This window comes from Pan troglodytes, chromosome 12, assembly GCF_028858775.2.
Source record: "Pan troglodytes isolate AG18354 chromosome 12, NHGRI_mPanTro3-v2.0_pri, whole genome shotgun sequence".
In the NCBI taxonomy this organism is placed as follows: Eukaryota; Metazoa; Chordata; class Mammalia; order Primates; family Hominidae; genus Pan; species Pan troglodytes.
Window position 1 is genome coordinate 16,119,941 of NC_072410.2, and position 27,113 is coordinate 16,147,053.

Below are 27,113 nucleotides of genomic sequence, written 5' to 3' on the forward strand. Positions count from 1 at the left end.
TTATTAAATCAACCTCATATCAAAAGCACTGAACACTGAAACAACTTAAACATTAAATAATTATAACTGTTTATAAGATGGATTGAGATGTTAAATTCCTGAAAAGGATAAATAATAGAAAAAGCAGCCCCCTCGCTCTTCCTTCCTCCATCATCATGATGTGTACAGTTGACTCCATTTCTCACCCTGTCTTCTCACAATTGTGTCTTTCAGGGTCAAGTGATTTCAGGCCAAGAAACAAAAGCAAAATTGTCTCATTCCCCAGTGCATTCAGATGAAAACTGATAATAAAATCAGGTACAGTTCCAAGAGGAGACACTGGAGAGGAACCACGCTGGGTCTGTAAGGAATTGCAAATGAGATGGCACACATATTTATGCTGTATCAAGGTCACTGTCATCTTACCATATCAGACTGAAAATGTCACCACCATCTGGACAGTCAGATATGTTTTATTGGGAAAATGGTTTTTCTCTTTGTGTATATGCTCTGCAGTAGTAGGGTGGTTTAGTAACAAATATGTGAGACCTTTTATTGGAAAAAAATTGTTTTTAAATAATGGGAAAAGCAATATGTTAGTAGTAAGTATCTGGGTAAGTCTATCTTAGCCTTTGTTAACAAAAACTAAGAATTGATGGGGCCTTGAGATTGAGGTAGAGATGAAAGAGGAGCTGTTAACTACAATGTTCTACATTATCAGAAAGAGTTGAAGTGTTAATTTCACTGTTAGAAAAATGTAAGATAAAGAATCCTTTTGGAAAATATCAAGGAAACTATTAAAAATAGCATAAATATTCTCAAAACACTGAAAAAGAAATGAAATATATAGATATAGCAAAAAATAGAATGACAGGAATGTGAACAAAAATATTTAGGATAAAGAAGTTTTAAAAATTATAAGTTCTTTATGGTCATGTTCTAATAAATTTGAAAATCTGAATGAAATGGACTATTCTCTAGGAAAAGATCAAAATTGGCTTAAGAAATCTGCACTAGCAAACCATTGCAGTCTTTTATTTATTTATTTATTTAATTTTCTGTAGAGACAGGGTTTTGCCATGTTGCCCGGACTGGTCTTGAACTCCTGAGCTCGAGCAGTCTTCCTGCCTCAGCCTTCCAGAATGCTGGGATTACAAGCATGAACCAGTGTGCCTAGCCTACAGTCTTTTATAAAATTATCAAAGAATTATTTTTTAAAATGGCTGCAAGTCCAGGTGTTTTACAAGTGGATTGTTTTAAAATTTCAACATGAAATATTTAAAGTTATTTAAACTGTCCCAGAAGGTAGAAAAATCATCCAAATTCATTTTATGCAGTTAGCATGAATCTGGTATCAAACAGTTGGCAAAATGAGAAAGAATAAGATTTAAAAGTCTCAAAGAATTATGGAGAAATTAATACCAACTGCATATGACAGAAACATTAATCCATGATTAAGTAGGATAACATACATTCCAGAAATACAAGATTAACTTTCTAATAGAAAAATATATTTTGGCCAGGCTAAGTTTTTAGTGTATTATTATTATTTAATCCTCATAATAACTTTGTGAGATGGGTCTTTTAATTGTTACCATTTTATAGATCAAAAAAGAAATGGGGTTAGGGAGATCTGAGTGACTAAGCCGCTATCATTGTTGTGACTAGAGCTCTGTTAGTTGAAGGGGAGTGAGAGGGAATTTGCAATACTAGATTTTTACCCATATTAGAGTTGTGACTAGAGTCCTTGAGTTTACCTCCTCTCTTCCAACCTTCAAATTTATTGGAATAACAGAAGAAATTTTCTAGAGTAAACAATGTAAAATAGAAAATTTTTATTTTCAGCAGGGTGGTGGACTATATCTATTCTCCAGGTGCAGTGCAACTAAAAATGTTAAGAGAACATAAGCATGTGGTTGAGCTGGTGGCAAAGTAAAACAGTTCCTTGGAGGCCAGACATGATAAGAAACAAATCCAAAGCAAAAGAAAAAATTTTAAAAAACAGAAATCAATGAAATTGAAAACAGGAAGTCAACACAACCAAAAGCTATTTCTTTGAAAAGATAATAAAATTAATAAGCTTCCAGCCAGGCTAACTTAAAAAAAAAAACAACAACAAACAAAAACAAACAAAAAAAAAAACGAGAGAAGGCACAGATTGCTAATACCAAAAATGATAGAGGGGACAGTACTGTAGATTCCATGTTCATAGATAGGAAGACTCAATATTGTTAAGATGTCTGTTCTTCCCAACTTGATCTATAGATACAATGGAAATCCTATTCAAAATCCTAACAAGTTATTTTGTGAGTACCAACTAACTTTCTCCCATGAATTATGAACTTTCTTAATGGCATCCAGAAGGCTAAACTTCCTAGGTTTTCATAGCTAGAGAGGAGCCAGGGAGGAGACATCAAGGCCTGGCTTCAAAGCTTCAAAGGACAGGCTGACTCTCTTGTTAGAGTTTAATGGAGCTGGTGACTTTGAAGGCAATGCTCATTTGCCATTCTGAAAATCCTAGGGCCCTTAAGAATTATGCTAAATCTCCCCTGCCTGTACTCTATAAATGGAAGAACAAAGCCTGGATGACAGCACATCTGTTTACAGCATCATTTCCTGAATACTTTAAGCCTGCTGTTGAGACCTACTGCTCAGATAAAAAAAAGACTCCTCTGAAAACATTACCACTTACTAACAGTGCACCCAGTGACCAAAGAGCTCTACCATGGACATGTACAAGATTAATGTTTCCATGCCTGATAACATAACATCCATTCTGCAGCCTGTGAACCAAAACGTAATTTCAACTTTCAAGTCGATTTGCTTCTCCATATATACTTTATAATTCATGGGAGAAGTTCAAAATATCAACATTAACAGGAATTTGGAAAGAGTTGATTCCAATACTCACGAATGACTTTGAGGGGTTTAAGACTTCAGTGGAGGAAGTAACTGCCGATGTGGTGGGAATTGCAAATGAACTAGAATCAGATGTGGAGCCTAAGATGGCATGGTCTTCCAATAGAAGGCTGTTTCATCTACCTTGAAAATCTGTTGTGTAGTGTAGCCACTTCATCAGTGGTCTTACCTCAGTCTTGTGGAGAACTTGCTGCAGCTTCTACACCAGCACTTGTTGCTTCAACTTGCACTTTTATGTTATGGAGATGATTTCTTTCCTAAAACCTCATGAACCAACCTCTGCTAGCTTCAACCTTTCCTTCTGCAGCTTCCTCAGCCTTCATAGAATTGAAGAGAGTTAGGGCCTTGCTATGGATTAGGCTTTGGCTTAAAGGAATATTGTGGCCGATTTGTATCAAGACCACTAAAACTTTCTCCTTATCAGCAATAAGGCTGCTGTGTTTTCTTATCATTTGTGTGTTGTCTGGAGTAGCACTTTTAATTTCCTTTAAGAACTTTTCCTTTGCTTTCACAACTTCGTAGTTTGGCACAAGAGGCCTAGCCTTCAGCTTTTCTTGGCTTTGGACATGCTAAACCCAACCATTTCTAGCTTTTCATTTAAAGTGAGAGATGTGAGACTCTTCCTTTCACTTGGACACTTAGAGGGCATTTTAAGGTTATTAATTGGCCTAATTTCAGTATTGTTATGTCTCAGGAAATGAAGAGAGATCCAAGGAGAGGGAGAGATGGGGGATCAGCCAGTCAGTGGAGCAGTCATAACACACAAATTCATCAATTAAGTTTGCTGTCTTACATGGGTGTGGTTCTTGGCATCCTGAAACAATTACAATAGTAACATCAGAGATTATTGGCCAGGCATAATGGCTCACTCTTGTAACCCCAGCACTTTGGGAAGCTGAGGCTAGAGGATTGCTTGAGGCCAGGAGTTTGAGACCAGCCTGGGCAACATAGCAAGACCCTGTTTCTACAAAAAGAGTAAAAACAGAAATAAACCAGCCAGTCATAGTGGCAGGCGCTTGTAGTCCTAGCAACTCGAGAAGCTGAGGCAGGAGGGTCACATGAGCCCAGGAGTTGGAGGCTGCAGTGAGCTATGATCACACCAATGCACTCCGGTCTGGGCAACAGAGTGAGACCCTGTCTCAAAAAAAAAAAAAAAAAGAAAAAATAGATTACTGATTACAGATCACCATGACAGATATAATAACATAATAGTAACAGAAAAGTTTGAAAAATGCAAATTACCAAAATGTGAGCTCATGGTTTTGGAGAAAATGGTTCCAATAGACTCACCAGATGCAGGGTTGCCACAAATCTTCAATTTGTAAAAAACGCAATATCTGTGAACCACAGTAAAGTTGAAGTGCAACAAAATTAGGTATGCCTGTATGGAAACGCAGAGCTCACACCCTTCTGATGAACAGACAGAAGTGTCAGATCCTTTTCTATGCTAGCAAAGGATTTTAAGGGTTTGGAATTCTCTTAAAAGTGTAAAGCTCTTAAGAGGGCGTTACTTGGCAAAGCAGTGCTTTATCTCATTCTCTTGTTTGCCTGTTCAAACTTCCCACCCATTGTAGACCCACTTGCTGTGTTATTGCAGGTTAAGCCCCCAAGACCCTTTTCTCTCACCTTTTCTGTTCACTTCCCATCCCCTTTCCTTTTCAGGTCATCCTCCATGCCCTTCTGATGTCCACACGTCTCTTCATTTTCTTCTCAGGCCTCCTCTTTCTCTCACCATCTAAGTTATTGAAATTCTTGAAATCCTAAGCAGGCCTGGCACTGAGAGGTAAGCACCTGAGAGTGTCAGTCTTCCCTAGATAAATGGAACTGTGTGCAGATCTGGGACTGCTGGAAGGGTGTGAGGTAGGGATTTAAGGATGGCGCAAGTAGGGTGGGGCTAAAAAAGACCTTGTCTTCTTTATGTAGGAGCATCGAGATTAAAGGGTGTGAGGTAGGGGTTTAAGGATGGCGCAAGTCAGGTGGGGCTAAAAAAGACCTTGTCTTCTTTATATAGGAGCATCGAGATTAAACACTGAATTCAGCAGTGTTCAATTCATTTCTTATTTTCCACTGTATTTCATTTCAACCCATCCTCTATATTTTGTGAGCCTAAAGCCTTTAGATATGTGTAGAGGAAGGTGTGATACAGCTTTCAACTTCTTGAAATTTGCCCAAGAAATACTTTGTATCATGAGGTCTGCAGTTATTTATACAAATCCCTGAAAATATTTCATGGCAAATCTGTAGCACCCAGTTGAGATGAGACCAAACTGGAAAAAACTCTGTGGCTGTGGTTATTGTCAGTTCTGTAAGATGAAGATGGGACCAGTGACAAGAATGTGCACTATTTACTGAGCACTCACCTGCACAGGGCCATGTGCTTTTCAGACATTGCCTCTTTCAGTCTTGAGCACAATGCCAGTTGTGCCATCCCCTGACATATAGATGAGATGAAGATCCAGACATAACCAGCAAGGGCAGGGCTGGGATGCGATCCATGTGTGCCTGGTTCCCAGGGTTCGCATGTTTGCAGTGTTCTCTCCATAACGGTTTGCCTTAATGAAGAGAGGATTCAGGATGTCCAGTTTCAGCCTCACTGGCTGGGCTGGAATCTTCCATTGACCCTTCCACTCTACATTCCTCCCTGGCCTGGGATGCTCACTCGAGTGGGCTTCTTGCTGGGCTTGGCCAGTGGGGGTTGCCATCAGGAGACAACAGGGCATCTGCTTCTCCAGGGCATCCCCCAGGGCACAGTGCTTTGTGACTCAAGGGTCTGCCCCTCATGGTTTCCCTAAACCTCACTCCTCTCTTTGTAAACAGCCCCTTTATAAATTACACACCTTGAGGGTGTCATCTGCTTTCTGTCAGGAGCAGGACTGACTCACTAGCATCACTCCTAAATAATGTGAACTTGTTTTGATTTTTTGTTTGAGGCAGAGTCTCTCACAGTGTTCCTAGGCTGGAGTGCAGTGGCATGGTCTTGGCTCATTCTGGGCTCAAGCAATCCTTTCACCTTAGCCATCTCAGTAGCTGGGACTATAGGCATGCGCCACCATGCTCGGCTAATTTTTAAAATATTTGTAGAGATGGGGTCTTGCTATGTTGCGAGGCTGGTCTTGAACTCCAGGGCTCAAGTGATCCTTCTGCCTCGGCTTCCTAAAGTGTTGGGATTACAGGTATGAGCCACTGCACCTGCCCAATGATGTGAACTTTTAGTAAGTCACTTCAGTTATCTGGGCCCAACTTGCTTTACCTGTCAGGCAGGGACCATGGTGCCTGGTCTCCCAGATTGTGAATGTCAAAGAAAACAGGTAGAGAGGCACTTTGGAAGATAAACACTCCTCAGAATGGGAGCTAGCAGTGTAATTCCACAAGGCACAGAATGGGCATTCACTGCATAGCCTGACTGGAAGTGGAGCATCCTTTGTGAGAAAAGGAAACCTCTGAGACAGTGAGTATGTTTCCATTCTGAAAAGCTTGATGCAATCAAAATAGAAGAAAGAGCACCGCTGAAGAGAATAAGAGAAGAGATCTTTGTTTTGTTTTTGCTTGTTTCTTTGTGGTAGTGACAGCGTATTTCATGTAGGAACCTGTGACAAAGCTCCACATAATAAACATCAGAAAGTCAAGGATGATGGTTTTGGCCAAGGAGCAAATGACACATGCCACAGCTCTCCTGGCAGGTCCCCTTTTCGAGATTGTGTCCTCCCGGATAGGACTCTCAAGCAGCTGCAACAGGCATCTTCCAGCTGGGAAAGGCCACTTGACCTCTTTTTCTCTTTCAAAAGCCAGGCAGCTGTGAGTCCAGGCTTGTCACTCCTGGGTGCAGGCTCAGGAATTGAAGGTGGGTCTGCCAAGCCACACACCCTCGTTGAAACACCTCTGCTCTGTGGCCAGGTTTTTCAGCCCCTCCCCACTCCCCATCAGCAGTGGCTTCTGGAATTTCCCTGTCTGTAGAATGAGAATAGTTACATCAAAATTTCTTCCCAAGGAGCTAATTGGAATATTGTAATACAAATATTTGCAGAGAATTAATACTGAGAGATGCTAAAGGAGAATTAACTCATGTAATTACTAATCAGTGTCTCTTTTCCAGGTACTCTGTAAGGGAGCTGAAACTTCCAGCCTTTCTTTCTATTCACAAACCCACCTTTACCCGCCCCCAATGCTGGACTTTGGTTTTTCATATTGCTTTTGCAGAACTTTAAAACATTTGAACCTTTCCCTGATGAGTTTTTGTCCTGAGGGGCCAGTGCAGTTTTCTTGCCACTTTGTTTTCCTCTCATATAACTTTTCCCTGTCAATAAGGCATTTAGGCTGAGAGAAAAAGTTATTGAGCATGTGCATCCAAATTTGAGATGATTGTTATTTCATTACCTAATGACTTTAACTTCTTTGATACTGTGTTTGTCTTATGAATATAATGGCTTTCTCACTTTAATGAAAAGTTATACAATAAAATTGAAAAGTAAGTACTGTATCTGTAAAAATTAATTCCTTTCTAAATGTAAAGAATTAATGGGACCAGACTTTTTATTTTTTATTTGTACAAATCTATGGGATACATGAGAAATTTTGTTACATGTGTATAATGTGTGGTGATCAAGTCACCACACGGGTATTTGGGGTGTCCACCCGAGTACAACACATCTTTGTTAAGTATAGTCACCCCAGTCAGCTGTTGAACATTGAATTTTTTCCTTCTAACTTACTGTATGTTTGTACACTTTAACCCAGTTCTCCTTATCCTCTTCCTTCCACCACGCATGATTCCCAGTCTCTGGTATCTGTCTTTCCCTCTCTACCACTATGTGATCAAATTTTTTAGCTTCCACATATAAGTGGAAACATGTGACATTTGTCTTTTTTGCTTGGCTGTTTTCACTTAAAATAATGACCTCTGGTTTTATCCATGTTGCTGCAAATGACACGACTTCATTCTTTTTGTGGCTGAATAGTGTTTCATTGTGTATATGTACCACATTTCCTTTATCCATTCGTCCGCTGATGGGCACTTAGTTTGATTCCATATCTTTGCTATTGTGAATAGTGCTGCAATAAACATGGGGGTGATATATATCAGTATATCATATTGATTTCTTTTCCTTTGGGTAGATACCCAGTAGAGGGATTGCAGGATCCAGTGGTAATTCTAATTTTAGTTTTTTGAGAAATCTTACTTTTCCATAGTGGCTGTTTAAATTCTCACCAACAGTGGGTAAGAATTCTTTTTATCTACATCCTTGCCAACATCTGTTATTTTTTGTCTTTAATAATAGCTCTTCTGACTGGGGTAAGATGATACCTAATTGTGATTTTGATTTTCATTCTGATGTTGGGCATGTTTTCATGTATCTGTTGGTTACCTGTATGTCTTCTTTTGAACAATGTCTATTCATGTCCTTTGCCCACTTTATTTTTTTTTTTTGAGACGGAGTCTCTCTCTGTCACCCAGGCTGGAGTGCAGTGGTGCAATCTCAGCTCACTGCACGCTCCGCCTCTTGGGTTCACGCCGTTCTCCTGCCTCAGCCTCCCGAGTAGCTGGGACTACAGGCGCCCGCCACCACGCCCGGCTAATTTTTGTATTTTTAATAGAGACGGCTTTCACTGCATTAGCCAGGATGGTCTCGATCTCCTGACCTCATGATCCATCTGCCTTGGCCTCCCAAAGTGCTGGGATTACAGGTGTGAGCCACCATGCCCGGCCCCCTTTGCCCACTTTTTAATGGGATTTAAAAAAATTTTTTTAACTGTGGAGCTGTTTGAGTTCCTTGTGTATTCAGAATATTAGTCCCCTGTTGGATGAATAGTTTGCAGATATTTTCTACTATTCATTAGGTTGTCTCTTCACTCTGTTGATCATTTCCTTTTCTGTGTCAAGTATTTTTAGTTTATTATAATCCTATTTGTCTATTTTTGTTTTGTTGCCTGTGCTTTTGAGGTCTCAGTCATAAATTCTTTCCCTGAGAGTTTTCCCTAGGCTTTCTTTTGCTGTTTTTTATAGTTTCATGTCCTATGTGTAAATCTCTAATCTATTTTTAGTTTATTTTTGTATATGATGAGAGATAGGGGTCCATTTTCATCCCTCTGCATGTGGTTAACCAATTTTCTCAGTACCATTTATTGAAGAGGGTGAACTTTCCCCAGTGTTTAGTTCTTTTTGGCTTTGTCGAAGATCACTTGGCCATAAATATGTGTCTTTATTTCTGGTTTCTTTATTTTGTTCCATTGGTCTACGTGTCCGTTTTTATAACAGTACCATGCTGTTTTGGTTACTATATCCTTGTAATATGTTTTGAAGTGAGTCATTGTGACGCCTGCAGCTTTTGTCTTTTCGTTCAGGATGACTTTGAGCTCTTTTTCTGTTTCCATATGAATTTTAGGATTGCTTTTTTGATTCTGTGAAAAGTGATGTTGGTGTTTTGATGGGGATTGCATTGAATCTGTAGATTGCTTTGGGCAACGTGGTTATTTTAATGATACTAATTTCTCTTATCCATGAGCATGGGACCTTTTTCCATTTTATTTGTGTCCTCTTCAATTTCTTTCATCAGTGTTTTATAGTTTTCCTTATAGAGATTTTCCACTTCCTTGGTTAAATTTATTCCTAGGTATTTTATTTTATTTTTGTAGCTATTGTAAATGGAATTGCCTTCTTGATTTCTTTCCCAGCTAGATCACTATGGGTATAGAAATGCTACTGATTTTTATATGTTGGTTTTGTATCCTGCAACTTTACTCAATTTATTTATTAGATAAAAGAGATTTTGGTGGAGTATTAAGGTAGATACAAGGCCATAGCATCAGCAAGGAGGGCCAATTTAATTTCCTCTTTTCCATTCTGGATGCTTTTTATTTCTTTCTCTTGCCTGAGTGCTCTAGCTAGGATTTCCAGTACTACATTGAATAGCAGTGGTAAACTGGGGCATCCTTGTCTTATTTCAGTTCTTAGAGGAAAGGCTTTTAGCTTTTCTTCATTCAGTATGATGTTAGCTGTGGGCTTGTCATAGCCTTTCTTATTTTGAGGTAAGTTTCTTCTATGCCTAGTTTGTTGAGAGTTTTTATCCTGGAGTGATGTTGAATTTTTTCAAATGCTTTTTCTGCATCTGTTGAGATGATCATATGGTTTTTTTCCTTCATTTTGTTGATGTGATGTGTCACATTTATTGATTTGTATATGTTGAACTATCCTTGCATCCCTGGCATAAATCCCATTTGATAATGGTGTATTATGTTTTTAATGTGCTGTTGGATTTGGTTTGCTTGTATTTTGTGGAGGACTTTTGCATATATGTTCATTCACCAGGGATATTGGCCTGTAGTTTTCTTTTCTTGTTATGTCTTTGTCTGGTTTTGGTATTAGGGTAATGCTGGCTTCATAGAATAAGTTAAGGAGAATTCTCTTCTCTTCAATTTTTTGGAATAGTTTGAGGAGCGTTGGTGTTATTTCTTTGTATGTTTGGTAGGATTCAGTTTGAATCCATTTAGTCCTGGGCTTTTTTTGTTGGGTAATTTTTTTATTACTGATTCAATCTTGGTAGGTTTTATGTTTCTGGGAATTTATCCATTTTCTCTGTGTTTTCTAATTTGTGAGCAAATAGTTGTCCATAATAGTCTCTGATGATATTTTTGTAATTCTGTGGTATCGCTTGTAATATCTTCTTTTTCATTTCTGATTTTATTTGGGTCTTCTTTCCTTGATTAATTTAGCTAACTGTGTATCGATTTTTTTATCTTTTGGGAGAATCAATTTTTCATGTTGTTGAGTCTTTGTATTTTTTTAAGTCCCTACTTTATTTAGTCCTGCTCTGATCTTTATTATTTCTTTTTGTCTATTTTTGGGCTTGGTTTGTTCTTGCTTTTCTATTTCCTTGAGGTATATTGTTTGATTGTTACTTTGTACTCTTTCTACTTTTTTTGATGTAGGCGTTTATTGCTGTAAACTTCCCCCTTTGCACTGTTTTGTTGTACCCCATCAGTTTTGCTTTATTGTTTCTTCATTTTTATTTCTTTCAGTTTTTTAAATTTTCATATTAATTTCTTTTTTATCCAGTGGTTATTCAGAAGCATGCTGTTTAATTTCCATGTTTTTGTATAGTTTCCAAAGTTCCTCATGGTATTGATTTCTAGTTTTATCCATTGTGGTCTGAGAAAATACTTGATATGATTTTGGTTTGTTAAGTTTTGTTGAGACTTGTTTTGTGGCCTAACATATGGTCTATCCTGGAGAATGTTCCATGTGCTGATGAAAGAATGTATATTCTGTAGTCAGATAGAATGTTCTGTAAAGATCTGTTAGGACCAATTGCTCTAAAGTTTAGTTTAAATCCAATGCTTTTTGATTTTCTGTCGAGGTGATCTATCTAATGCTGAGTGGGAGAGATGAAGTCTCTGACTGTTATTGTATTGCATCTATCTCTCCTTAGATCTAATAATATTTGCTTTATTAATATGAGTTCTCCAATATTCTAGACATATATATTTAGAATAATTATATCCTCTTGCTGGATTGATCCCTTTATCATTATATAATAACCTTTTTTCTTTTCTTTTTTTTTTCACTGTTTTTGACTTAAAGTCTATTTTATCTCATCAGTACAGCTACACCTGCTTAATTTTGGTTTTCATTTGTATGAAATATGTACATCACTTTACTTTCAGATGTGTCTTTACTGGTAAGGTGAGTTTCTTGTAAGAGGCGTATAGTTAGATCATGTTTTTTAATCCATTCAGCTATTCTATATCTTTTAAGTGGAGAATTAAATCTGTTTGTGTTCACAGTTATTGATATGTGAGGTTTTGTTGTCTTTTCTGGTTGTTTCATATATTCTTTGTTCCTTTCTTTTTCTCTTATTGATTGTTGTTGTGGTTGGTGGGTTTCTATAGTGGTACCATTTCTCTTCCTATTTTATGTGATTGCTTTACCAGTGAGTTTTATACTTTCATTTGTTTCCATGATGGTAAATGTTATTTTGCTTCCAGGCTTAAAATTCCCTTGAGCATTTATTGTGGGGGGAGTCTAGTGGTAATGAATTCCCTCAGCATTTGCTTGTCTAGGAAAGACTAGTTCTCTTTCATTTATGAAGGATAATTTTGCTGGATATAGTATTCTTGGCTGACATTTTTTTTTTTTTCTCTCAGCACTTTGAGTATATCATACCATTCTCTTCTGGCCTATAAAGTTTCTGCTGAGAAACTCACTCTTAGGCTGATGGGGTTTTCTTTTTTTCTTTTCTTTTTTTTTTTTTTTTTTTGTGATGGGGTCTCACTCTGTCACCTAGGCCAGAGTGCAGTGCAGTGGCATGATATGGGCTTACTGCAGCCTCTGCCTCCCAGGCTTAAGCAATCCTCCAACCTCAGCCTTCTTAGTAGCTGGGACCACGGGCACAAGCCCCATGTCTGGCTAATGTTTTGTGTTTTTGGTAGAGATGGGGTTTTGCCATGTTGCCCAGGCTGGTCTTGTACTCCTGAGTACGAGTGATCTACCCATCTCAGCCTCCCAAAGTGCTGGGATTACAGGCATGAGCCACTGCACCCAAAGTGCTGGGATTACAGGCATGAGCCACTGCACCTGGTCAGGGGTTTTCTTGATAGGTAACTGTATGCTTTTCTCTTGCTCTTTTTAGGATTCACCCTTTATCTTTGACTTTAGACAGCTGGACTATAATGTGTCATGGCGAAAACGCTTGCAGAATGTATCTTCCTGGAGATCACTGAGTCTCCTGTATTTGAATGTCTAAATCTCTAGACTTAGGAAGTTTTCATCTATTATTTTATTAATTAAATTTTCTAACCTTTTCTCTGTCTCTTTACTCTCAGGGATACTAATAACTCGAATATTTGATCACTTTGTGTTTTCCCAAGTGTCATGAAGGCTTTACTCATTCTGTTTTATTCTTTTTCTTTTTGTCCGACTGGATTATTTCAAAAATGCTATCTTCAAGTTCTGAGATTCTTTATTCTCCCTTATGCAATCTATTTTTGAAGCTTTCAAATGTATTATATATTTCCTTCAATGAATTCTTCAGTTCTGGAATTTCTGTTTGGTTCTTTAAAAAAAATCTATCTCTTTGGTAAATTTTTCATTCATATCCCGTATTGTTTTTCTGATTTCTTTGTATTGTTTTTCAGAGTTCTCTTGTATATCACTGAGCTCCTTTAAAATCAATATTTCAAATTTTTTATCTGGGATTTCAGAAATTTATTTTTGATTAAGATCTATTGCTTGAGAATTCTGATGTTCCTTTAGAGGCGTCACATTTCCTTAATTTTTCATGTTTCATTTGTCCTTAAGTGGATCTCTGCACATCTGGTGTAACTGTTGCTTCTTCTTGTTTTTGAAATTTCTTTCATAGAAGAAGACTTTTTCCTAAAGATATATCTATGGTTTTGGTTGAGTAGGGTACTTTGGCTTTGATTCTGGATGCACGTAGTAATGTAGTCTCTGTATGATTTTTTAGGCTGTAAGTAGTGTTGGTGGCATCCATGATTTCCCCACTGGGTTAGGGTGAAGTTATTAGTGGAGGCTGTGGTGAAGTTGTACTAGGGATTGGGATGCCAAATGGGCCAGTCTTCAGGCCCTAGTGATGACAGCAATGGGCTAAGTGTGCCTGTTTGTGCCCAGGGCTGTATAGCTGGCATCTCTGTTGGCAGTTATTTGGCAGGCTGATTTCTGGGCCTCCCGGTGGCTTGTTCAGTTGCTGGTAGTGGCAGCAATGGATTGGGTGTGTAGGTGGGTTTTGGGGCCTTTGGGCAGCTGGCATAGCATGAGCAATGGCAGTAGCAGTAGCAGGACGATTCTCTGGGTCCCAAGTGGTGTGCATTGATGTTGGTGGTTGCTGTGATGGACTGGGTAAGACAACCTCTTGGCCTTCAGGTGACACTTGCAAGGAGGTACCAGGTGATGTGATGGTGGCTGGGAGTTTAGGCCCAACCATAGGCCCCAGAAAGATGCTCAGGTACCCAAGGTGGTGGATTGAATTGCACAGTTCCCAGGACCCCAGAATATGTGCCCTGTCTGAAAGAGGGGGCAAAGCTGGGCTGTGCAGGTTTGTGCTCAGGCCCCTTGGTGAGAGCAGGCACCACCATTGGTGGCCAGGATAAGGTGATCCTCAGGCCCCAGGCAGAGTGCTCAGGTAAGGGATGATGGCAGCTGTGCTAAAGTGCTACCACTGGACAGAGTGTGGCTGTGCTCTGTGGCCACAGCCTGGGCTGGTAGGTGAGAATGTATGTCCTTCCCACAGTCCCAGTGGGGCTTGCTTTCCAGCCTTGACAGTGTTAGCCCATGCCTGTCTCACCCTCCCACCCTGGCTGCAGGAGGCCCCATTTCAGCTGGTGAGCAAGTCCCAGTGGCAACTTACACCCTTTCAGCATCCTAATTTCTGTCCCAGCAGCACTCACTTCCTGGCATCAGCAACTGCAACCCTTTCCTTGTTTGTTTCTTAGCCCTGGCTGTGGAAGTGCTTGCAGCTCACTCCCCATTCCCAGCAGCAACAATCTGGGTTTCTGTAACACCTCAGTCCCAGTGCCTCTGGGCCCCAGGACAGCATGCAATCTACCCAAGGCTAGGTTTGAAAACGGTGTCTTGCTGTAGTTGCTTAGGTCTCAGAAAGGTGTGGGATCCAGTGCAAACTCCATCTCTGGAGCAGTTCCATCCCATGGTCTCCCAGCAGCTCCCTATGTTAGTTTCAGTGGTTGGGAGGGTTGAGGGGTCTCTCATGGCCAGGATTACATGAGTTCATGCTGGGGATCTGGGCCACTGGAAGTCTCTTATTCACCCTTTCCCTGAATTGGAAAGTCACTCCCAGCTCCTAGTTGATCCTGGCTAGGAAGGCTGCTTGTCTCCCTTCTCCTTCCCTGCTTTTGGTGTTTCCTGCCACTTCTCTGTTGAATTCCAGTGTTCTCTCTTGGATAATGTATTCAAAGTGTGACTGTCTACACACTGTTTTTGTTCTAAGTGGAAGAGGCTGGCATGAAATGCTTCTAGTAGCCATCTTTGTCTGTGCTATTTCTAATACTACATTGCTGTACCTAGGTAAATTCCTCTGGGAAAGTTGAGACCCATGTTCACAAAATAAAGAAAGAGGCCACAAGGATGAAAGAGGCCACAAGGATAAAAGAAGGGTCACCTAATTCCTCATGGTTATTTCATTTATTTATTTGGTTGCCTTTAAACCTACATTCATGGCTCAAAATCATTATGCAAACTGGGATTCTCATATTACTATTGATTTTAATTTTCCTTTATATTTTCCTTTTTTAAACTTCCTGTCTGTTACTTGTCAAATCTCAGTAGAAGTACACCTTCTAACAGAATAATACTGGCCCTGCATTTTGAGATGATAGCAAATGTTTTTACAGAACAGACAAAATCAAACTTAACAATAGACTTCAAGTAGACCTAGCCTGAGAGCCACTCTCTCCAAACTTCCCATTTGTTCAAACATGGCTAAAGGGTTTTGACACTGACTCCTAGTCACCATCAAATCCCTCCAATGTGAGACCAGACCAGCCACCTAGGACAGGTCTATCCTGGCACAAAGGAATAATCAAAACCTAACTATGGGATGACTCACTGGGGATGCTTTCTGATAAAGATCTTGATCAAATGGGGGAAATGTGGAAGTTGTCAGAATTATAAAGGAGTCACTTGTGCTTAAAAAAAAAAAAAAACCTGACAAATAGAGTCATGGAAGGCCAGGAAAGAAGGGTTCTCCCTGCATAAATCACTGATAACAAGAGCCATCACAAGACTGAAAAAACGAAAACCTTGCACAAAGGCCATGACAATCTTAAACACACACAAAGACTCCTGCAAGGACCTCTGCCCAGCAACTCCCTGTCCAACCCTGGACTGGCACCACCCTTATTATTGATCCTTGTAGCCAAAGATAATTGTCTCAAAATAATTATGTAATCCTCCTTATTTTCCTCTAAGAACCGTTGTCTTCCTTTACCTCTTCAAAAACACGCATAGTTTACTATGGCACATATATTCCCATTGCAATGCCCTGTTCCCCAATACATATCATCATTTTCTTTCTTTTAGAGAGCCTCTCTCTGTTATCTAGATTGACAGAGATGATGGAGTAGAGCTGCCCCAGTTAAGGTATTCCAACAGGCAGAGGCCCCAGTTGACCCACATTCAACTGAGCCCAACCTAAGTCAGCTGACTGACCCCCTACTAACTCCCGAGCTATGATAATAAATGACTGTTGCTTTAAGCCATTGAATTTTAAGACAGACAGTTTGTTACACAGAAATAGATAAGTGATACAATGCCTTATGAGCTAATGATGGCAACTTGGAAAGCAATGCTCCAGGTGGTTTTTACATGATCTCTTTGTAATGTTTGCTTCTGCCTAGTGAATGTCCCAGGCCATAACATTTTAGGCACTTTGTTTATAGCTGGTTGCAATCCTACAGTCTCATCATACATAGGGCAATAACCAGGAACAGAGCAATCAGAACCTTCCCCACTCACCCCCCGACCCACCACCCCAAATACAAAGAGAGCTCACATTACGGTAGTCTATAAATCTTATTAATGTGTTTATTGAGATTATAAAATATAATAAGTTATATATATACAGAATTAGACAAAAATAATATTGACAATTAAGACTTCACTGTCTAAGGGCCACAGACCTACCCTGGGGTGTTTTCTAAATGTTTTAAAGTATTGCAGAATTATGAATATCTCCACACAAAAATGGCAGGATGGAGTCCCAGCTTTGGTCAGTGAGAATTATTATGATCTCATTGTTCTGAATCCCATAACATCATAGGCTAAAGCTTGTCAGAGTAAATCCCATGTTTCCAAATAAGTAAATGACAAGGGAATTTGTAACTATATAAGGAATAGCTCCCTAAAAATGGCAGGTGGAGAGCCAATGGAACATGAGCTGACACTGGCTGGCCTTACAGCCCCAGAATTCTAATAGTGTGAAATGAGGCCAAAGCACCAGGAGCAGAGAACAGCCACCCCACTCTTTCACTGAAAACATTCTGAGGAGGGTGCAAGCTGTTATCCTGGAATGGCACACTCATCACAAGTGACATTTGCAGTCTAATTAAGGGGAGACTCACTCATCATCATCATCATCACAAGGCAGGGGGAAGGGGGCACCACAGGATTTCAAAGAGGAATTAAAAGGATAATTAAGCTCTGCCGTGGAGTATTTAGCTTGCAGGGTAAACCAAATAGGTTCGAAAAACAGCAGCAAACAGACACAGTAAATGATGATATTAAATATTCAGGACCTCATTATGATCCTCTCACAGTATGTACTACATTCCTTGGTGGGAAATTGCTTGTTGGCGTTAAAGATATGACTGATTTTCCCCCTAAAGCATTTTTTCAGTCATGCAACTTGTAATTTTTACAACCTCGCTTTATAAGTCAGAGACTTTGTTTTAATGTAGTAATAAACACAGACCTGCCATCAGGGAGTTCAGCAGTGAACTCTAACCCCTGGTGTGATCACTAGCCTGGCTCCTGAGCTCTTGGCAGTTACAGGGATAGTACAATAATATGCCAAGAACAATGCCAGTTTATTAACTTTCTGCCTATAAATGTTATGTCAAACCATTGCAGTTATTGTGAAAATGCCAAGTCTGAGTTTTTCTGTTTTTATTCCCATTTAAATGGACAAACCACACTGTGTTGACTTCCATAGAGCACCTCAAAGGCCTGGCATTTCCTATAGCTCCACTTTCTTTTTGCTCACCTGAACCCTACCTGCCCCAATTATAGAATCACTAACTAACATCTCATTGGCAGACGAGAAACTGAGGCTGAGAGAGGAAAAGACAAGGCCCAAGGTGGCACAACTAGAAGCCAGCTCCCTGGACATCAAGCCCAGGCTCTCATTTGCACTGCAGAACTCCACTTTCCCTGACTGGCTCAGAAGGCTGAGTCTGAAACTGTCATGCCATGAGGCTAATCCACAAGTCTTAGATGCTCTTGAAATCTAGAATTATGCGTGGCTGAACTCTTAGGAAGTCATCATTTCTCTAATTACAGTTGACTACTCATATATGTTTGAAGCAAAAACACAGCCTGACACATTATAATTTAAATTGCTGTGTCCTTCAGCATTGCTGCCCCTAAAAGGTCAAATCTGCCTAAGACTGAAGTGGAAGGCCATTCACATGTAGTGCAAACCACAGGGTTCCCAGGCCAAAGATTAATGCAGTAAATGAAATTGGCTACTGCACACATCCAATTGCTTGGACAAACACATGCCTTGCATATTGGTTTTGTATAGAGTGAGCTCTTCCATTATTGACTGTAAGGCCTGTAAGAATATGGATGACCTCAAGGATAGGTAAAAAGTTATCCTAATGAAACCACATAGGGTATTAACAGACTTGTACTAAACCTGAAATAATACCTGGAGCAGGGTGTCTGCATTTTGTTGCCATTTTATCAAAATGTTTGAGCTGCTTCTTCACTAGGATGCCATCCTTCATCATCCCAGTAGGGAGTCATCTCCCGCTTAGAACTTCTATTAACGTTTTCTAAGCGCCCCTTCATTCAGCTTGTTTGATGTCTTCCAGTGAAGTGGTTTGTAAACATACGTTCCTTCTGTCTTCTACTGGAGTGCAAACTCCTTAAAGACAGGGACCAGATTCTTCACTTCTGTCATTCCCACAGGGTTTGATTCATTTGAGTCCTCAACATTGTCTCATTGTTCAATGAGTTAATGGTGGGCTGGTGGGCTGGCTGTATGAGTGAGTAGATATTTACTCTGCCTGGTGAGGTACAGGCGAGCATCTGAAAGTATCCCGGCTCTAGTCCTTTATCTTTGGTTAAATTGGAAGACAGGCCTTATTTCGTCTGGCTCCTTGAACATCCTAAGGCATACGGTGACATATCACAAAAGCCTTGATTCTTGGCAGTCTTTTGGCACCACTCACAGCTCCAGAGCCCTCGTTGGATCCTTGGCTTGTCCTGGGAGGACAGCCCACAGGCATGCTTTTCAGGATGCAGCATGTGGCTGGGAGGCAGGTGGCACAACCCCCGCCCACTCCAGTATGTCTGCACACAAGGACTCCACAGCATCCAGCCGCTCAATCTGCACCAGTTTTGTGAGTAGCTCAGGGATGCTGTAGCCTGCCGTGCTGATGCGGTCAAAGAGTTGCATGCCGTCTGTCATGCCCCCAATCTCATCCCTCTTCAGGCCGAAGCTCTCGGCGAGGTGGCGCCACGTTTTCACAACAGCCTTCTCAGAGTTGTACGTGGAGCTGAGCATTCGGCTAGTCTTCTCGAGGCAATCAAATGGCAGCTCCGTGGGGCTAAGACCTACAGACACCAATGGCCACAGTTAGATGTTGCAAGTCACAGTCAATAGAAGGTCAACACTATGAAAAATTATTTAAATGAAATAAAAATTATTTGAAAAAAAATTTTTTTAAATTATAAAACATGCAGAAAGCCACCTAAAACAAATGCATAACTTAAGGCAAACGACACCTAGAACGCTGCCAGCCACAAGAGAGGGCTGTGCATGTACCCTGACCCCGGTAATAGCCCCTTCCCCACTAGGAAAATGACTGCTATATTGACAATGATAATAATTCCCTCATGACCATTTTTAGCAGTTCTCAAAGACTTCAAGACAAGTTATCCTTAGTTGGGTAACCCTGTCTCCCAGGGGGCTGGGCTGAGGAGGGGGTCAAAGGGACAGTATCATGTCTCCTTAGGAAACAGTAGTCAACTTTGTGATGGGTGCTCTCAATGATAGCCCCAGATTGGGGTTATCTGAACCAAGTCACTGCCAACTCAGTGGTCTGATGGTTCTTGGGCTTCACTGTACATTAGACTCACCTAGGAGCATTTAAAAACTTGATATTGCTGTTTCTGGAAGATAAGAGTAGATATAATTTTCCCTAATCCTCCCACTAAGTACAGCTAAAAGCCCTGGACATTCTGTGTAAAACAAATACAAGAAGTCTGAAAAGTGGAGAAAAGAAGACAGACCAACTAGGGACCTCGATACCTTAGGATGGTGATGGTGGTAAGTTCCCTGGGTTTTCTTTTGCCTCATCAATTCCAGACATGGGGCAGAAAAGTCCAAAAATCCGGAAATAATAGCAACCACAGACAAAAACAGCCCCAACAAAAGTCTTCTGTCTCTAGTCAGAGCACTAGGAAAAGAGCAGCCTAGCAAGCATAAAACATTTAGACAATAATTGCTCTATTCCAGCCAAACACCACAGAAAAACTGTGTCCCCACTCTATCCAGGGTAGCAAAGGCTGAGTGGGGAGCCTAGAATTCCACCCTCACCAGGCTGTAACACTGTGCCAGGTGGTGTCAGGAAAGGCCATGTAGGGAGCTGGGGCTTTCTCATCAACCAGCTGGTAACAACTCCCCTGCCCCCGTGGTGACCATGTCAGTAGCCATACTCCCAAACCCCAAGTAGCAGTAAAAAGGAATCCCCCTTGAGTGTTAGTGAAGGTTGAGTGGGGAATTTGGATGTCTACCTTCACCTAACAGTAGCAAGACAGCACCCTCATTCTCCTGCCACAGGGCTATCAAAAGGAGCCAGCTAAAATAGAAGGCTTAAATAAGACCCGGAGTTTCATATCAGGACATAAAACTACACAGGTTTCAAAGTGAATTCACTCATCATACCAAGAACCAAGAAGATGTCAAATGAGTAAAAAAAGAAAATCAATAGCTGCTAACACTGAGATGACAGATGCTAGATAATCTGAAAAAGGTTTTAAAGAATTCATAATAAAAGTGCTTCAACAAGCAATTATGAACATGCTTAAATGCAAAAATAGAAATCCTCAGGAAAAATAATAGAAAATGTAAAAAAGAAATGAAAATATTAGAACTACAAAAGTACAATAACCACAATAAAAAGCTCAGTAGATGTGCTCAATGACAGAGTAAGACAGAGGAAAGAATCAGTGAGATGGATAATGGAAACTAGAAGTGGAAATTACTCAATCAGAGAAAATAAACTGAAAAACACAGAGCCTTAGGGAACTGTGGAGTTATAACAGAAGAGCTAACATTTGTGTCAAGAAGTTTCAGAAGGAGAGGAGAAGAGAGTGGGACTAAATAAATACTCAAATAAATGATGGTTTAGAACTCTCCAAATTTGTAAAGAGACGTAAGTCTACAGATTCAAGAAGATAAGCAAATCCCAAACAGGATAAACCCAAATATATTCATGTCAAGATACATCATAAATGAACTTCTGAAAACTAAAGACAAAGTCTTAGAAACAGCCAAAGAAAAACAACACCTGACCTAGAGAAGGAAAAGAATTAGAATGACAGTAGACTTATAATCAGAAACCTGGAGACCAGAGAGAAGTAGCACAGTATTTCCAAGTACTGAAAGAAGAGAACTTTCAACCCAGAGTTGCATACCAGGTTGCAGTGAGCTGAGTGAAAATATCCTTCAGGAAAGCATGAGAATATCAAGACATTCCAAGCCAAAGAAAAATTAAGAATTTTTCACCAGCAGACCTACCCTAAAAGAAGCAAAAGGAAATTCTATAAATTGAAATAGTAAAAGAATGAAACTTGAGACATCAGAAAAGAACATAGTGAGCAAAAATATGGGCACATACAATAGACTTTCCTTCTCTTTTTAAGTTTTCTGAATTACGTTAGGCAGTTGAAGCAATTTATGTGGTTCTAAATATATGTAGAGGAAATATTTACAACTACTATAAACAGAGAAGGTAAAGGGACATAGAGAAAGGTAAGGTTTTTATACTTCATTCAAACTGGCAAAATAATAACACCAGTAAGGCTGGGCACGGTGGCTCACACCTATAATCCAAGCACTTTGGGAGGCCAAGGTGGGCAGTTCACCTGAGGTCAGGAGTTCAAGACTAGCCTGGCCAACATGGTGAAACCCCGTCTCTACTAAAAACACAAAAAACACATTGGCGTGGTAGTGCACACCTGTAATCCCAGCTACTCGGGAGGCTGAGGCAGGAGAATCGCTTGAACCTGGGAGGCGGAGGTTGCAGTGAGCTGAGATCGTGCCACTGCTCTCCAACCTGGGTGGCAGAGTAAAACTCCATGTCAAAAATAATAATAATAATAATAACACCAGTAGACTGATAAGTTATATGTGTCAATGCAATGTCTAGAGAAACTACTAAAATAACTATGGAAAGAGATAAAATCAAAACGTATCACTCAAAAAACACCAAAATCGAATTCTGAAATATGTTCAAGTGACCCACAGTAAAGCAGGAATAAAAAAACACAGAAATGAAAAACAGAGACAACAAACAGTAAACAAAATATAAAATAGCAGACTTAAGCCCTAACAATGACTACATTTAATGTAAATGGTTTAAATACCAACTAAAGGCTGGGCGTGGTGGCTCATGCCTGTAATCCCAGCACTTTGGGAGGCCAAGGCAGATGGATTAGCTGAGGTCAGGAGTTCTAGACCAGCCTGGTCAACACGGTGAAACCCTGTTTCTACTAAATATACAAAATTAGCTGGTGTGGTGGCACATGCCTGTGATCCCAACTACTTGGGAGGCTGAGGCAGGAGAACCACTTGAACCTGGGAGGCAGAGGTTGCAGTGAGCCAAGATCATGCCATTGCACTCCAGCCTGGGCAACAGGAGTGGAAACTCCAAAAAAAAAGAAAAAAAAAAAAAAAAAAAACCAAACCAAACCAAAACAAAAAAAACTAAAAGGTAGAGCTTGGTAGAGTAGACTTAAAAATTTTCCCAGTTATATGCTGCCTAGAAGAAACTCACTTCAATATAATGAGAGAGGCGTTGGAAGTAAAGGATGGAAAAATACATATCATGCAAACTTCAATAACAAGAAGGCAGAGTGGCTATAACATCAGTTAAAGTAGACTTCAGAGGAAAAAATTACCAGAAAGTGACATTTAATAATGATTAAAGGGTCAATCCAAGAAGACATAGCAATCCTAAATGAATATGCACCAAACAACAGAGCTCCAAAATATGTGAAACAAAAACTGATAGACCTGAAAGAAGAGATAAGTCCACAATTATAGTTGAAGACTTTAACATTCCTCCCTCAGTAAATGATAGAACAATTAGAAAAAAAATCAAGAATATAGAACTTACCAACATCATCAACCAACACGATCTAATCAACATTTATAGAACACTCCATTCAACAACAGCAGAATACACATTGTTCATAATTATTGGCCTTAAACCTCAACAAATTAAAAGAATTGAAATTATACAAAGGATATTCCCCTACCACAATAGAATCAGAATATAAATATATAACAGAAAAATCTTCACACACTTGAAAACCAGACAACAGTCTTCTAAATAATCCACAGGTCAAAGAGGAAGTCTCAAAGACAATTTAAAAATGAATGAAAATAAAAATACAAGATGTCAATATTTGTGAGACATAGCTAAAGTAGTACTGAGAGTGAAATTTATAGGACAGATACATACAAAGGAGGAAAACTCAAGTTAACAATCTAAGCTCCCATTTCAAGCACTTAGAAAAAGATTAACAAAATAAACCAAATGTACATAGAAGGAAATAAGTAATTTAGAAATAAGAGCAGTAATCAATGAAATTGAAAACTAAAGTAAAAGAGATAAATATGAAAAGAGACAGTTATTTGAAAAGATCAATATAAGTGACAAGGAAAAAATAGAGAAGACACAAATTACCAATATCAAGAATGAAGCAGGAGATATCACTATACACACCATAGATATCAAACAGATAATAAGATAAAACTTGCAACTTTAACTCTACACATATAAATTTGATAGATGAAAATAAACAATTCCTCAAAAAACATAAACTATCACAACTTACCCAACATAAAATAGATCATTTGAACAGATTTATAACTATTAAGGAAGCTGAATTTGTAACTGTAAAAATATCTAGCCAAACGCGGTGGCTCATGCCTGTAATCCCAGCACTTTGGGAGGCCGAGGTGGGTATATTGCTTGAGGTCAGGAGTTCAAGACCAGTCTGGCCAAGATGGTGAAACCTCATTTCTACTAAAATACAAAAATTAGGGCTGGGCACGGTAGCTCAAGCCTGTAATCCCAGCACTTTGGGAGGCCAAAGCAGGTGGATCATGAGGTCAGGAGTTCAAGACCAGCCTGGCCAACATGGTGAAACCCCATATCTACTAAAAATACAAAAATTAGCTGGGCATGGTGGCATGCACATGTAATCCCAGCTACCCAGGAGGCTGAGAAAGGAGAATCGCTTAAACCTGGGAGGTGGAGGTTGCCAGCCTGGGACAGAGTGAGACTCCGTCTCAAAAAAAAAAAAAAAAAAAAAAAAAAATTAGCTGGGCCATGGTGGCATGTGCCTATAATCCCAGCTACTTGGGAGGCTGAGGCAAGAGAATCACTTGAACTTGAGAGGCAGAGGTTGCAGTGAACGAGGATTGTGCCACTGCACTCCAGCCTGGGTGACATAGCGAGACTCCATCTCAAAAAAAAAACAAAAAACAAAAAAAAACCTCCCCAAAAGAAATCTCTAGGTCCTCATGATTTCACTGAAGAATTCTACAAAATGTTTAAGAAAGAATAGCAATTCTACACGATCTTTTCTAGACATAGAAAAGGAAGAAACACTTCCTAACTTATTCTATGAGGGTAGTATAAACTGGATACCAAAACCAGACAAAGACAAAAAACAAACCACAAACCAAAGACCAAGATCTCTCATGAATATAAATGCAAAATCCTTAACAAAATATTAGCAAATAGAATGCAACCATAAAAAAGAATTGTACCACATCAGGTATGGCTTATTCCAGGGAGGTAAGGCTGGTTCAATATTTAAAAATTATTGTAATCCACTCAAAAAATTAATGTCAACAATTTATAAAAAGCCTAGAGCTAATATTATACTTAATGGTGAAAAATGGAATGCTTTTAAGATCAGAAATAAGGCAAGGATTTCTGCTTCTGCTTCATCATTTATATTCATTGTAGTGCTGGAAGGTATAGCCAGTGCAATAAAATGAGAAAAGGAAAGAAACGGTACACAGATTGGAAAGGAAGAAATAAAACGGTCCCATTTGCAGATGTGATTATCTATGTAGAAAATCCCAAGGCATCTACAAGAAAACTCCCAGATCTTATAAGTGAATTCAGCAAGGTCACAGGATACAGGATAAACATACAAAAATCAATTGTATTTCTATATAACCAACAATGAATGTATGGCTACTGAATTTAAATTGTCGTTTACAGTGGCTCAAAAAATAAATGATATGGTGTAAATCTAACAAAATATGCACAGAACTCGTATTTCGGAAACTACACAATGCAGATGAAAAAAAATTAAAGTTGTGCTAAATAAATGAAGAAATATACCATGCCCATGGCTCAGAAGACTCGACATAATAAAGATGTCAAATCTTCCCAGATTGATATACAGTTTTGTTGCAACTCATTAAAATCCCAGCAAGGCATTTTGTACATATAGGGAAGATTATTATAAAACTTATATGGAAAGGCAAAGGAACTAGAATAGCTAAAAGATTTTTGAAAAAAAAATAAAGGAAAATGGGAGCAGTCCATTTGATTTCAGGACTTATATGTTATTACATAATTTATACAAGAATCAAGACCTTGTGGTATTATCAGAGGGACAGACATGTAGATAAATGCAACAGAACAGCAACCCCAGAAAATAGACCTATACAAATATGCCAAACTGATTTTTGACAAAGTTTGAAAAGCAATTCAATGGAGGAAAGATAATTTTTCAAAAAAAAAAACGGTGCTGGAGCAATTGGACATCCATAGACAAAAAAATGAACTTTGACCCAAGTTTCATATCTTCTATAAAAATCAACTCAAACTTAAATGCAAAATATAAAACTATGTGAACTTAAATGTAAAACATAAAAACTATGTGGACTTAGAATGTAAAACATTAAGCTATAAAACTTCTAGAAAAAATTGTGGGAGCAAATCTCTGGGATCTAGGACTAGGCAAGAGAGATCTTAGATTTGACACAAAAGCATCATCCATAAAAAGAAAACTTTATAATTAGTTTCATAAATTTGACTCATAAAAATTTAAAACATCATTTTATGAAAGACCCTGTTAAGAGACTGAAAAGATAAGCTAAACTATAGGATGGAGAAAACACTTATAAAACCACATATCCATCATAGGACTAGTGTCTAGAATATATTTTTAAAAACCCTCAAAACTCGACAGCAAAAAAATCATACAATACCATTGAAAAATGGGCAAAAGACATGAAGAAACATTCATTTTACTGAAGAGGACACACAGATGAAAAAAACACAAGAAAACATATTTAAACAATAGGAACATGCAAATGAAGACCACAATAAGATATCATAACACACTTCTCAGAATAGCTAAAACAAAACATAGTAACACCACCAAATGCTGGCAAGGATATGGAGAAACTAGAACGTTCCCACACTGCTAGTAGGAATGTAAAATGGTACAATAACTTTAGAAAACAGTTTGGCAGTTTTTTAAAATAATCAACCATGCAACTATCATACAACCCAACAAATGTACTCCTGGGTCTTTATCCCAGATAAATCACGACTGATGTCCACACAAAAACCTATACACAAATATTTATAGCACCTTTATTCATAATAGCCCTTAAGTGGAAATAACCCCGATGTCCTTCAACAAGTGAATGGTTAAACCAACTCTGGTCCATTTATGCCACAGACTACTACTCAGCAAGAGAGAGGAATGGACTATTGATACATGCAACAACCTGGATGGACCTCCAGTGAATTATGCTGAGTGAAAAAAGCCATTCACCACGGTTACATACCTTGTGATTCCACTTTTATAACACTCTTGAAATGACAAAATTATAGGAATGGAGAACAGATTACTGGTTTCCAGGGGCCTAGGTGAGGGTGGGGTGGGTGGAAATTGGCTGTGGCTATAAAAGGCAACAGGAGGAGTTTTTGTATGGGAGCTGAGTCGATATCACTGTGTCAATGTCAGTGTCCTGGTTGTGACTTCTGTGTATAGTTTTGCAAGATGTTATCGTTAGGAGAAACTGGGTAAAGGGCATGTAGGATCTCTCTGTATTATCTCTTACCACTGCATGGTAAGAAGTATCTCAAAATAAAAAGTTTAATTAAAAACAAAACAAAACAAAAAACAAAGAGACACAGGTGCCTGGGATTCACCCCTGACTAATTACATCAGGGTGTTGGGGCAGATTGGGTGAGCT

General features: G+C 39.2%; 2 protein-coding genes across 3 annotated transcripts in view; one reads left to right on the plus strand and one right to left on the minus strand.

Moving 5' to 3' along the window:
• Window positions 1-15,576, plus strand: part of CCDC138 (coiled-coil domain containing 138) — a 104,418-nt gene extending 88,842 nt beyond the window's left edge. The window contains exon 16 of one of the 2 annotated variants that reach the window (XR_010149281.1): window positions 214-15,576. Coding sequence is in view for 1 of the 2 variants with exons in the window: in XM_024354618.3 (XP_024210386.2) it covers window positions 4,561-4,637 (77 nt within the window). In the remaining variant the exon portion in view is untranslated. The remainder of the gene's footprint in view (window positions 1-213) is intronic. The other variant, XM_024354618.3, reaches the window with a different exon arrangement.
• Window positions 15,577-16,451: 875 nt separating this feature from the next.
• EDAR (ectodysplasin A receptor) overlaps window positions 16,452-27,113 on the minus strand; it is a 94,679-nt gene continuing 84,017 nt past the window's right edge. Inside the window, exon 12 of the mRNA XM_001139583.7 lies at window positions 16,452-19,201. Within this exon, the coding sequence (XP_001139583.1) occupies window positions 18,879-19,201 (323 nt within the window). The 3' untranslated portion in view covers window positions 16,452-18,878. The remainder of the gene's footprint in view (window positions 19,202-27,113) is intronic.